Here is a 13,382-nt window from a genome sequence, read left to right as displayed (position 1 = left end):
ATGGAGGTGGCATTTTCCCCAATAATTTTCCTAATGTTCAATGAGTTTATTACAGGGTGTTTGCTTTGGGTTTTAGTGGAGAGGGCCATGGGAAAGCAGCCCAGAACATCCACGCAAAGAAGTTTGACCAAAAGCGTCTGAAGAAGACAGGACTGAGCTAAGCCACTCACGGCAGGGCCTGGGTGCTAGAGGTCCCAGATATGCTACTTCCTATGGGCTTCCTGGCTCCCTGCCTTCCCTGGCAGCCAACACGACTGCACCTTTTCCTTGCCTGCCCCCAATAAGAGACACCCCACCCCCACCCCCGCAGCCTGCAGGGCCCTCCTGGTGATGGGGCCTGGCCTCTCTCCTTCACTTTGCACTGGTCTCCCATTCTCCTGGCTTCTCGGCCTTCCGTCTCTAAGCTCTCTGGCGTACCCAGCCTGTCACCTGGCTGTCAGGACTCCCTTGGGAAGGTCTCTCCAGGACGCATCCCTTGGTCCCCTTTCCCACAACCCCTCACCTTCCTTTCCGACTTTCATTTTCTCTGTGACAATGTGTCCCCAGCCCGTGGGCTCTGAACGGGCAAGTGCCGAGTCTGGCTTATTCACTGTCCTAGTCCAAAGGCCGGGAAACAGTGCTCCATGGTTGTTCAGTGGGACCCTGGGATATCCCACCTGGCACTGGGGCCCTGGTTTATACCTAGGCTGGGCGGAGCCTGGCACCCTGGGCCCCGCCCCCAGCTGTTCACACACCAGGGAAAAAGCACACAGCAGGCAATACCCACCAGGTCACCAGCTGCTCAGTATAGTAACAGCTGGGGGAGGTGGGAAGGCGCAGGAATCCAGAGGAAAGAGTGGAGTGGTCAAAGGAAAAACAGGAAAAATTGTGAGAAGGAACTGTGGATGAAGTGTGAGAAGCAGAGACATCAAGGTGAGAAAAACAGCAGCAAACCGAACAGGGAGGACCAGTGTTTTCAGCCTACATACAACTGGCTGCTGGGGATAGGAGCAGGAGGGTCTGCTCCCCAGGCTCCGAGAAACACCTGAGGGGTGGCCATGGCCTGTGCCCCCCAGCCCACTCCCAGCAGGGACTACTCAGCTGGGGCCTGAAGTTTATGATCATGCCCTTATTCATTCATTCTACTCACCTACCATGTGCCCAGCACAGAACCGCTGCTCAATTAACTGTGTTGAGTGCATTGGTAAATGTTCCAGGTAACTACTTAGCACAACAGAGAATCCCCCGACAGAAAGACCCTCTTTCGGCCGCCTTCTAGCCTAAGATTAGGCTCTAGCAGGCCCCTCCTCAAAGATGCCTCCCTGCACCCCTCCCCAAGGTCAGGCCAGAAGGTCGCCCACTGAACTCCCATGGGCCCTATACAGTCCCCGCCCCAGCACTGACCACACTGTATCTAAACTGTCCAGGTGCACGTCTGTCCCTGGCATGGGACCTTCTTTTGAGGGTGGGGACCTGGGCCTATGCTTGCTCAATGCTGTGTCATAGGGCCTGGCACAGAGAGACAATATTTGCTAAATGATACAAGGGAGTTGGCTACCAATGGTCTGCTATGCTATTTGGCTCAGGCGACAAAACCTTTGTGAGCCACCAGAACAATCCATACAACACCCAAGCTTACTGAGAGGGGTACAAGGGCTGAAGGAGTCAGTGGGAGATGCCTGAGACCACCAGCATTTATATCTACATCTTGCTGAAATCAGAGCTCTCTGGTCTAGCCCCTTATCTAGGTTCCATGGAAGGTGCTGATTTTAAATCTAGTGTATAAATGGAGTCCTAACCGGTTTAGCTCAGTGGGTAAAGGCCAGACCTGCAGATGGAAGGGTCCCAGGTTCGATTCCAGTCAAGAGCACGTACCTCAGTTGCAGGCTCCTCCAGCCCTGGGCCCTGGTCAGGCTTTGCAGGAGGCAACCAATCAACGTTTTTCCCTCACATCGGTCTTTCTCTCTGTCTTTCCCTCTCTTTTCCACTCTCTCTAAAAAGCAATGGAAAAATATCCTCAGGTCAGGATTAAATATAAATAAAAAATAAAAAGTAAATGGAAGCTGTGGCGATGCAGGGCAGCCCTGACCCATGGGGCTCTATGAAAGGGCCAGGTGCACAGAGTCTGGGAAAGCTGCGCAGGCGCCTATGACAGGCTCTGAGAAGGGCCTCAGGCAAGGAAGCACTGGATGCCAGCCAGCCTGTCCTTTCCTCGTGAATTTGACCCCAGGCCTGCACTTCCTTCCTTAAACCTCTGGTGCCCTCATAGGAGATGCAGCGGGGACAATGGGGATGGTCTAGGCAACCTCCCAGACACTCTCACCCCGGGAGTCCTGACACAGAGACCCTCACGCTCCAGCTCTCAGAGGGAATCCTAACTGAGGGTGGCCTGGTGCCAGCCCATCAGCCGCCGTACCCAACAGTACATACTTGGCAAATCCAATGAAGTCCTCGTGGTTTGTGTTGATGTAGGACTGCTCAATGTCAATGAGAAGAAGAATCTGAGGGAAAGCAGAAGCCTCTGTGAGTACACATGGACCCCGATATGACTTTCTGACTTTATAACAGTGCGAAAGTATAAGCATTCAGTAGAAACCATACTTTGGATTTGGATTTTCATCTTTTTCCAGGGCTAGTGATATGTAACACGATACTCTCTCATGATGCTGAGCAGCAAGACCTAATTCCCAGTCAGCCAAACGATCATGAGGGTCAACAATTGATACTCTACAGCAAGCATGTCAAACTCAAAGGCTAACACGGGCCAAATAAACGAGGCATGTGGCCCACAGGCCACATGTTTGACATGCTTGTTCTACAGTGCATTCACTGTATTAGATTATTTTGCCCAACTGTAGGCTCATTTAAGTGTTCTGAACACGTTTATGATAGATTAGGCCAAGCTATATAATGTTCAAAAGGTTAGGTGAATTAAATGCATTTGCAGCTTACTTTATTTTCAACTCACCATGAGGTTATCAGGATGTAACCTCATTGTTACATCCTGATAAACTCATTGTAATCTGAGGAGCATCTGTAAAGAGCCCAGCATGGCAGGCAGGGGCAGCGGACAAAGCACTTCTCACAAAGGGGTAGGGTGCGGGTGCAGAACCATGCTGCTTCTCGGGCACAAGAACAGGGGCAATCTCCCCCCCAAAACACACCTGGCATACATCTGTAGGGGGAAGGGAACACAGGTGCTTCCAGACACCGGGGACTTAAAACTAAGTAAGTCAGAGCCAACCTAACAGAGAGAGGCAGTCGTGGTCATAGGCAGAGCCTCTGGGGCTAACTACCTGGGCTGCAGGCTTGGCTCAGCCACTGTCAGGCTGTGTGACCCTGGGCCCCATGTTACCAAGTTGTGGAATAGGGGCACAAGAGGTCCACTTCAAAGAGTTAAACCATTCACAATATGTAAAGTCTTTAGCTAGCACTTAGCATTTCCTAAGTGCTACATTTAAACAGCAAAGATAATCTGGCCAGGTGAGGACATTAAAATAAAAGACACACACACACACACACACATACACACACACATACAACCAGTGGGGATGTCATCAAAGATAAGGGATAGGCCCTTACACAGTACCCTGTCCCTTCCTATCACCTCACTGTGGCTCTAAGCCCCCAAGCATAAAACAGGCCAGGCAATCGGTCAGACATTATGGGGTTGCTGGAAGATTCTGGGGTGCTCCGCTGTTGCCAGTTTTATAAAGCCTGAATCCCACTATCCCGGAGCAGTGCATCAAGCCTAGCAGTGTCGACAGGAAGGCAACCAGGGGCTGAGGTGTGCATGGAAGGGACAGCAGCATCCTTGACAGCAAGGACAACAAAACAAACTGGAATCTCTCAAGCTTCTGATACAGCTTCTAGGCTACAGAAGCTCTGAGGAAACGGACACAGGGTGACTGGGGAATCCTCTGACGGACAAATGAGCCAGTTTTCTCCATCAAGGTCAAGGGGAGAAGAACCATTCTATACAGGTGGCATCACAACCAAACACAACACATTGGCTTGTTTTGGTTCTGGCTTAAACAAACAGCTGCCAAGAGACCACAGCAGACAACTGAGGGCAAGTGACTGAGACAGGTGTTGGGGCCTATGAAGGAGGAATGAAGGCTCACATGGCAGGGAACGGGTGAGACTCCCACTGTGACTGCTGGGAGGAACCCGCTCTGCCTTTATGTGTGCTTGGATGGTCTCCACAGGAAAACTAAACCACAAAAAGCACCCTAACGTTCTCTGGCAGGCAAATAGATAACCACACATTCAGCAATCAGAAGTAACAAACTTCAGCCCTGGCAGGTGGCTCAGATGGTTGGGGTGTTATCCTGTACACCAAAGGGCTACGGGTTCGATTCCTGATCAGGGCACATACCTAGGTTGTGGGGGTATGAGAAGCAACCGAATGAAGTTTCTCTTTCAAACTGATGTTTCTCTCCCCCCACCCCCCACCCCGTTCCTCTCTCTCTAAAATAAAAAAAAATAAAAATAAAATTTTTTTAAAAATCCCCGGGTGAGGATAAAAAAAACTTCAGGTATACCACAAACAACAGGGATGAATCCCAAATATATTATGCTGAGAGAAGGAAGTCAGAATCAAAAGGCTATGTAGTACAGGAGGCCATTCACAGAACATTCTGGAAAAAAAGGGCAAAACCATAGGAACAGGAAGCAGCCAAGTGATAGCCAGGCCCTGGGGGTCAGTGAGGGGTTGACGGCAAAAGGGCAAAGGGTGAGTTTTGGAGGGGTGATAGAACCGTTTTATATTGTGATTGAGGTGGGGGTTACTGCATGCATTTGTCAAAACTCAAAATACTGTACACTCAAGATTTATTGCAAGTAAATTATACCTGAAACTTAAAACCAAAAGCCAATACCTGGTCCTTGGTTCTCCCTTCCCGTTCTCGGATGTAAGTGGTGACAATTCGCTCTGTTTCCTCTCTCAACCGGGGGTAGGAGCTGAGCTGAGGGGAAAGCAGAGTGGCTGAGTTGGCGGGGTCCTCACGGCATGGGAAGCAAAGTGAACCACACACAAAACACGGGGGGAGGTGGGTGACATGAGGTGGGCCCACCGCATCCCCACTCCACTCCTGTCTCATAGCTTCCCCAGCTGGTAGACAAGGGGACAGTGGGGGGACGGTGGGCCAGAGAGAGTGACAGGGTTCCCATGCACAAGCAGAGATGCTTTTTGAGAATGCAACTTAGAGTTGGAAAGTGGCAGAGAATGTGGGTGACAGCCATCCCCTCCCGCCCAGCGCTAGGTGGGAGCCGGACACTGATTACAATGAAAGACACCAGGGATGAGTGCCCTTGCCCAGCTTGTGAGCGCGTAGCGACTGTTCTAAGATGGTGGGTTGGCATCTGGGTCATCTACCTCAGAGGGATCCCCTTGTAGAGAAATGTTCCTCATCATCTCATCTCTGGAACCCACTCCTCCAACACCCCCAGAGCTCCAGCCAAGCACATGAAGAGCCACCTTCTGCAGTTTGGGTTAAGCTCAATTTTGAAGAAAATTGAGTCGGACAGTCAAAATCACCTGATGAAAACTCACTAAATGTCCCGTGACATAAGAACACGAAGGTCTGCACATGGCAACGTTTTACTGCTTTGCTGACAGTTTGGAAACCCCCTTTCTCTCAGGTCTCAGGAACAGACCCCGACTCCCCTCCCCACCCTGCGGAGTAAATGCTTTTGGCAACATCAAAGGCCTCCCAGCCCCTTCAGGAGCCCAAACTGCAAAGGTGGCACATGTGTGCGACGCAGATCGCCCAATTTTGTCTGCCAATGCAAACTGAGATGTCGTGAAGTGACAACTGGCCTATGGAGGCGGGGGTCCATCCGAGGCAGAATCTCCCAGATGCACGGGTTAAGACTAACAACAGAGGGAGAAGATGGGGGACAGATGGGTAGGTGATAATAACAAACCTATTACCTTCTCGGCACACTTTTTAATGACCGTGGCCAGTTCTGAGACCACGAGATCAACACACTTCAAACTCGGCTCTTTGAGTTTTACAATCTGTTTTTTCACAATGGCTTCAAAGGCCATATCAGGGGTGAAGAGCCCCGTCCTGGGTCATGCGAAGGGTGGGACCAGAAGAAAGACACCCAGGGACAGTGCAGGCCACACACCCGGGATGCGGGGGGAGGAGGGGAGAGAGAGAGGGAGAGAGGGAAGGAGGGAGGGAGGGAGGGAGGGAGGAAGAAAGAGAGAGGGAGAGAGAGAAACGAGAGTCAGTTGGTTAGTGACATGCATGGAGGAGTCTGTGCCCGCATTTGCCCCGGAAGCTGCTTCGGATCAAAGAGGCATCCTGGGTCCCAGGGGTTCAATTACGGAAGTGCTAAGGGTCAGTGTCTTCGTGCAGATGGCTACGGGTGTGGGGACGCTTTGAGTTTTCATTATCTGCGGTAACGGGCTCCAGGAATGACAATCTCCAACCCACCTGGGTTTCTTTCCCCTTCCTTTTCCAACTGAAGAAGCTTAAGAAGCAAATGTGGGCTTTTCCAGACTGAGAACAGAAGGCTCAAGCAGAAATCCCCTGCCTAGTAAGGCAGACCCAGAGCTCTAGGGCCACCGTGGACGTGCAAGCACAAACTGCCCCTCGAGAAGCGCTTCAGCTGCTTGGCCAAAGCATGCTGCCCTGGGAGCCAGGCCCACGGGGGAACCAGCATGTCTTGCTGGGGGGAGGCAGTGGCCCAAGCACACAGGCACTTGTGACCTGGTGGATCTGAGGACTGGCTACCTGGGGACAGCACTGCTCCTGGGGAAGGCAAGGAACTGGAGGAGGCAGTGAGGAGCCGAGCCGACTTTGGGACCGAGCACTCATTATACATGAGCGTTTGGGCCTTTCTTGGCACCCGGGGGACAGAAACATGACTGGCTCCAGGGAAGCCCAAGGGTGTCACTCAAGGAGGAGTGACAGCCAGGGAGGTTCAGGAAGCCATGCCTCCAGCAGCTGACATGGGATCCTTCTCTGATTCTCAGAAGGCAGCAAAGCGACAGCCCAATTCCATCAGACACATGCTAGGCTTGGTATCAGGGTCCCAGGGAGCCCTGCTCACCAGTATGGCCAGCTCTGGAGGCCTGATACCTCCCCCGTCTCCCCCCCACCAGCTGCACCTAGGTAGACAAGCCCCTGCCCCAGCCTCGGGGAAGATGCCACATTCTTGGAAACCAAGGCAATCTGTAGGCAGTGGGAAGGCACCATGGGGCAACGGCTGAAGCAGCACTGGGAGCCTGATACCAAAGCCCTGAACCCCCGTTTCCACGCAGCCAGGAGTCCCCTGCCGAGGGGCCAATACCTTACTGGTACACTGCCTAACTGTATTGATTAGCTCCTGGATAACCAGGTCGACACATTTCAGACAGGGCTCTTTCAGCTTGACGACCTGCTTTTTCACAATGGCCTCGAATGCCAGGTCCGGGGTGAAGAGCCCGGTCCTAAATCCATCCAAACCCAGGGGCAGGGAGGTGAGTCAGAAAAAAACAAAGCACGGTCAGCAATCACAGGCAGGGCCAGTTCCCACGAAAGAACCAAGGTCATGGCAAGTCTAGGGGTCAGACGCCTGTGTCTACCACCTGGAAACCCCAGGGCAACCTCAGGCCCCCATGGTGATGTGAGACTGTATGACTGGAATGACTATTCTTGTTGGAATACAGAGGGGACCCAGGAGGCTCACAGGGAACCCAGGATGGGTTCAAACACTGGATTCCTGTAATCATGACTCAGATCTGGCTCCCCACCCCCACCCCCACCCCCACCCCCGGGCAAATATGCAGCGAGCCTTTCTGGATGACTACAGTAACTAGGACTCATGCCAACTGACTGGAGGGGTTTAACTAAATGTTTAAACCAAGGGCGGCAGACAGTCCTGTGACCCATGACATACTTACACAGGACTGAGCCCATCCCCCCTCAAGTGCCCTTGGAGAGTTATAGCTACTGAGAACCACCCAGGAACCCTGCTAAGACCTCACAAACAGGGCACCCAGGTTTGGGGGGACAAACTGACTAGAGAAAGGCACCGCAAAGGTAAAAGGAACAATGGCAAGGCTCCCTGTGGAACTTGCCTGACACCATGAATGTTCTTAATGGCGTAGCTGATCTCCCGTCTTAAGTCTTTCTCATCAAACTCCATCTGAGAACAGAGAAACCAAACACTAGCAAGGATGTACCTGGGGCTCCTTCAGAACAGGTGTTTCTTTGCAGAACGTTGTTTCCTGTGCATCTGTATTCACATGGCAGAATATTAAATTGGTCAAAAATTTTAAAAATATTAAAACCTAGTATCAGTAAGGAGGCCGTGAAACTAACACTCTTGCTCTCTTAGAGGAAACATGAATTCATATAAAAACACTTTTGAGGCCACTTGCACTACAAATTAAAAACCTCCAAAAAGATACCTAAAAATAAAAAGTATATATCTATAATGTCACCTGGTAATTTTTAAAGCTCTAGAAATTTATCATGAGGAATTAATAAAGAATTAGCACCCTAGTGGATTGGCTCTGGATAGAGCATTGGCCTACGGACTGAGGGGTCCCGGGTTCGATTCCTGTCAAGGGCACATGCCCAGGTTGCGGGCTTGGTCCCCAGTAGGGGGCATGCAGGAAGCAGCCGATCAATGATTCTCTCGCATCAGTGATGTTTCTATCTCTCTCACCCTTTCCCTTCCTCTCTGAAATCAATAAATACATATTTAAAAAAAAAAAAAAAGAATTGGCTATATTCCCAGCCAGTGTGGCTCAATGGTTGAGCGTTGACCTATGAACCAAAAGGTCACTGTTCGATTCCTGGGTTTTGGGCTCAATCCCTAGGAGGGAGCATGCAGGAGATATCTGATCAATAATTCTCTCTTGTCACTGATGTTTCTAATGCTCTCTCTTCCTCCCCCTCTGAAATCAATAAAAATACATTAAAAAAAAAAAAAAAAAAGCTGAAACCAGTTTGGCTTAGTGGATAGAGCATCGGTCTGCGGACTGAAGGGTCCCAGGTTCGATTCCGGTCAAGGGCATGTACCTTGGTTGCAGGCGCTTCCCTGTTAGGTGCAGGAGGCAGCTGGTTGATGTTTCTCTCTCATCGATGTTTCTAGCATTCCTCTCCCTTCCTCTTTGTGGAAAATCAATAAAATATATTAAAACAAAAACAAACAAAAAAAACTAACTACATTTACAAAACTATTCATAACACTAAAAAAAAGTGAAAAAAGTGTGGAGGGGGGCGGGGGGACAGACAGACAGACAACTAAATGTCCACAAAGAAAGACTGCTAAATGCATGATGGGATATACATAAAATAATAAATTGCTTTGTTATTGATGATGCACAAAATGTTTATGATTAGTTTTGAAAGATGGTCACCACATGAAAAAAGCATGATATAAAGACATAAATTTTTAAAAGTATAAATGTACACATAAGTATGGATGGATATATGTGCTATGTTTGTGTATTCAAGGGTGGCTTTTTTTATAGGGAATGGTTCATGAATTTGCGTGTCATCCTTGAGCAAGAGCCATGCCAATCTTCTCTGTGATGGTCCAATTTTAGAGTCTGTGCTGCCAAAGCGAGCATAAAGAAGGCTTTCTATAATACTTGCATAGAAATAATTCTTTTTTTTTTTTTAATATATATTTTATTGGTTTTTCACAGAGAGCAAGAGAGAGGGATAGAGAGTTAGAAACATCGATGAGAGAGAGTCATCGACCAGCTGCCTCTTGCACACCCCGTACTGGGAATGTGCCCGCAACCAAGGTACATGCCCTTGACCGGAATCGAACCTTTCAGTCCGCAGGCCGACGCTCTATCCACTGAGCCAAACCGGTTTCGGCTAGAAATAATTCTTAAAGGACACATATCCAGGTGCTAACAGGAGTTGTCTGTGGGTGTTAGGTGAACACTATGGGAGTGTTCCTGCTTTTAACTTACTCTTTAATTGGGAAAAAAACCCCAAAAAAACACTTCACTGATTTTCATAAAAATAAGTGATCACAGTAAAAAGTAAAAGTTCAAGAATTAGTGCCCTAGCTGGGTTGGCTCAGTGGATAGGGTCCCAGGTTCGATTCTGGTCAAGGGCACATGCTCAGGTTGCTGGCTCAATCCCTAATAGAGGGTGTGCAGGAGGCATCCAATCAATGATTCTCTTTCATCATTGATGTTTCTATCTCTTTCTCCCTCTCCCTTCCTCTCTGAAAACAATAAAAATATATTTAAAAAAAAAAAAAAAAGTTTAAGCAAATGGCCAATGTGATCAGAGCATCGTCTCACAAACCAAAAGGTGATGGTTTCAATTTCTCGTCAAAACCATGTTGCAAGTTCGATTCCCTGTCCGGGTGTATGTGGAAGGCAACCAATCGATGACAGATGTTTCTCTCTCTTCCTTCCCTAAAATCCATAAAATATTTTTTTAAAAAAGCTCAAGCAAATAGTTTAAAAAATCTCAAATTCCAGGTCCGAGAACTGTAAGAATATCCTTACAGATCTATGCAAATATATACATCAAAACACACAGGTATAATTTCATACAGATATTGTCTGTGTTGCACTGCACATATTGGGTCCATATCCTGCTTTTTCTTTTTTCAAGGACATGTGAATTTCCCCTATTTTTCTATGTATTTTGCAAATGAAATACATTGTATTGGCTTTTGTTAAGAGGAAAAAAAAGAAATCTTTTGTACATCTCTGTTGGAAAGTTGTAAGCTGCCTGCTCAGGGAAGGAAACTCTAAGAGACGCCTCCCCGGGCCACACTCAGGAATGAAGGCCAGGGTTCAAGACTAAATGCTCTGGGAGGGGGATGGGCTCAAGGCCAAGCAGATGGGTGCCTGACAGGACAGGAGGGCCCAGCCCTTGCCGCACTACCTTCACCAGCTCGAAGGGAAACCGCTCATGGAAGATGCGATTGATTCGGGCGCCCCCGGAGAGCTCCAGTGTGTCCACTTGGTCTCCAGAGCCCTCTATCCGCTTCTCAAAGTCCACCCCAAATTGCTGGACCATCCTATGAGGAAAAAGAAAACAAGAACAGTAAGCAGAGGTTTCAACAAAGCTCTGGTGTTATGTCCTGAGTCAAGCCATGGTTCAGTTCCCTCTTTTCGTTTTTAGGAACAAAATCTATGTGTATATGAAAACAAACAAAATTCAGGAGCTGCAGGTGGCAAGCACTGGCTACATGCCAGGCCCATTCTATATGCTTGTTCCGATCATTCACTGAACTGAAGGAGGTGCAGTTAACACTCCATTTTGCAGATGACAAGAGTGAGGTGTGGGGGTCACAACTTAGCAACCTCACCTCTGCCCTGAGGTTTGGAAAATCCAATAGGATCATAGAGTGAAATGGTAGATCCTTCACATAGTTCAGGTGGCTTCCGCCACCTCCCAGCACGTGGGTCGGCACTCCACCACTATAGGCTGAGGCCTTTGTCCCTCTGAGCCTCAGTTCCTTCATCTGGAAAGTGGGTTGATCATAGCAGCACCTTCACACAAGGTCACTGTGAGGATTCAAAAAGTTTCTAGATTTCATCAACTCCCAAGAAGTCACTAATCCTAATGCAATCCTAGTCTAGATTCCCACAAAAAAAGAAAAAATGCTGTCAAATCACGGTAATTCACCTAAAACTTCTGAATTCAGAGAAGTCAAAATGTCACATAATCGACAAAATGTGCTAATACCACAATTGGCCTCTTACAAGCCAGCCTAGCCCTTACAAAGTGTATAAGTGTTGCTAATTAGCGCTGTGACCATGTGAGCAGTAAAGGCCTAAGGTATTTACTAGTGTCTTGATTTTCCTTGGCATTTCTAATTGCTCCCCCCAGTCCCTTACACTGTCTGCCTCAGTCATTTCCTCATCTCTGCCTCCCAAATTTTAGGTCTACTCAAACATTGACAGCATCAGATATTGCAGGTTTAGTTCCAGATAACTGCAATAAAGCAAATAAAGCCAGTGATATGAAATCCACTTTTACACTATGTTACTTTTACACTATATATGTTACTCTTACACTATACTGCAGTCTACTAAGAGTTCCAATAACATTGTGTTTAAAAAACACACGTACAGCTGGGACGGGTTTGGCTCAGTAGATAGAGCATCGGCCTGCGGACTGAAAGGTCCCAGGTTCGATTCCGGGCAAGGGCATGTACCTTGGTTGCGGGCATATCCCCAGTGGGGGTGTACAAGAGGCAGCTGATCGATGATTCTCTTTCATCGATGTTTCTAACTCTCTATCCCTCTCTCTTCCTCTCTGTGAAAAATCAATAAAATATATTTAAAAAACACACACACAAAAAAAAACACACGTACATGCCTCAATTAAAAAACTTTTGCCCCGGCTGGGTGGCTCAGTTGGTTGGAGCATCATCCTGTACACCAAAAGGTGGCTGGTTCAATTCCTAGTCAGAACACATAGCTAGGTTGTGGGTTCAATCCCCCGGTGGAGCATATACAGGAGGCAACTGTTTGATGTTTCCCTTTCATACCTTCATTTAGGGGTAAGGCATACAAGGTTCAGAGAGGCACTTCACCAGCCAGGGAAAGCCCAGCAAAGCCAGGCTTACCCCCAGGCTGCAGCACATGCTAGACTAAATCTCCTCTTCAAGTCTACAAAGGATCAGCATTTGCTCTGTAGAAAGCTTTGCTGCCCTAGCCAGTTTGGCTCAATGTGGGGTGTGCAGAGGACAACCAATCAATGATTCTCTCTCATCACTGATGTTTCTATCTCTCTCTCCCTCTTCCTCTTTGAAGTAAATAAAAATATATTAAAAAAAAAAAAAAAAAAAAGCTCTGCAGAATGCAGTTGAGCTTGACTGAGCATAAAAGCATTCTCATCCCGATTCCACCACCAGGCACTGCCCAACAGCTGAGAGGTGTGCCTGTAGGAAGAGTCTTGTGCACGCTACCATCTGCCTCATGAGCTGCCAGGGAGTTTCTGGAACTCATGCTAACCAAGTCCTTGCAGCACTTATGTCCCTGGCAGGGAGGGAACTGAGAATACAGGGGCAGGAAGAACACCAAGGAAGAACCTGGGATGGTGGGGACACCCACTCCCCTGCCTCTCAGCTGCACAGCTGCAGGGAGTCTCCTGTAGCTGGACTCAATAGTCAGGGTGAGGATTCAAAGCTATCAAGCAGAAGCAGCTAGCTAACACAGGGTCTGGTCCCAACCCCCTCCAGATCTGTCCTCCCTGCAGCAGCCAGAGGGCGCCTGTGAGCACCTGAGTCAGATCATCCCCATTCTCTGCTCAAAACCAAGCATGGCTCCCCCCACCCCTAGAGCAAGAGCCACAGTCCTCCCCATGTTCAGCAAGGCCCTGCACACCCTGCCCTCCCCTCTTCCCACTCTCGCTCACTCTGCTCCAGCCACATGGACCTCCACATGCTGGACACAGTCCTGCCTCAAGACT

General features: G+C 48.8%; 1 protein-coding gene across 11 annotated transcripts in view; it reads right to left on the bottom strand.

The window, feature by feature from the left end:
• Positions 1 to 13,382, bottom strand: part of DNM2 (dynamin 2) — an 86,299-nt gene that overhangs the window by 20,402 nt on the left and 52,515 nt on the right. For 6 of the 11 annotated variants that reach the window (XM_084885678.1, XM_084885683.1, XM_084885675.1 and 3 more), the window contains exons 8-12: positions 10,845 to 10,980; positions 8,054 to 8,121; positions 7,285 to 7,423; positions 4,860 to 4,946; positions 2,410 to 2,480 (exon numbers count right to left, since the gene is read on the bottom strand). In XM_084885678.1, the coding sequence (XP_084741804.1) occupies positions 2,410 to 2,480; positions 4,860 to 4,946; positions 7,285 to 7,423; positions 8,054 to 8,121; positions 10,845 to 10,980 (501 nt within the window). Of the gene's footprint in view, positions 1 to 2,409; positions 2,481 to 4,859; positions 4,947 to 5,914; positions 6,054 to 7,284; positions 7,424 to 8,053; positions 8,122 to 10,844; positions 10,981 to 13,382 lie in introns of all 11 variants that reach the window. The other 5 variants (XM_084885679.1, XM_084885684.1, XM_084885677.1 and 2 more) reach the window with 1 other exon arrangement.

The sequence above is a fragment of the Pipistrellus hanaki genome (assembly GCF_964339955.1).
Source record: "Pipistrellus hanaki genome assembly, chromosome: 5".
Classification (NCBI taxonomy): domain Eukaryota; kingdom Metazoa; phylum Chordata; class Mammalia; order Chiroptera; family Vespertilionidae; genus Pipistrellus; species Pipistrellus hanaki.
The sequence above is the reverse complement of the archived record's forward strand: the minus strand, read 5'-3'. Positions and strand labels throughout refer to the sequence as shown.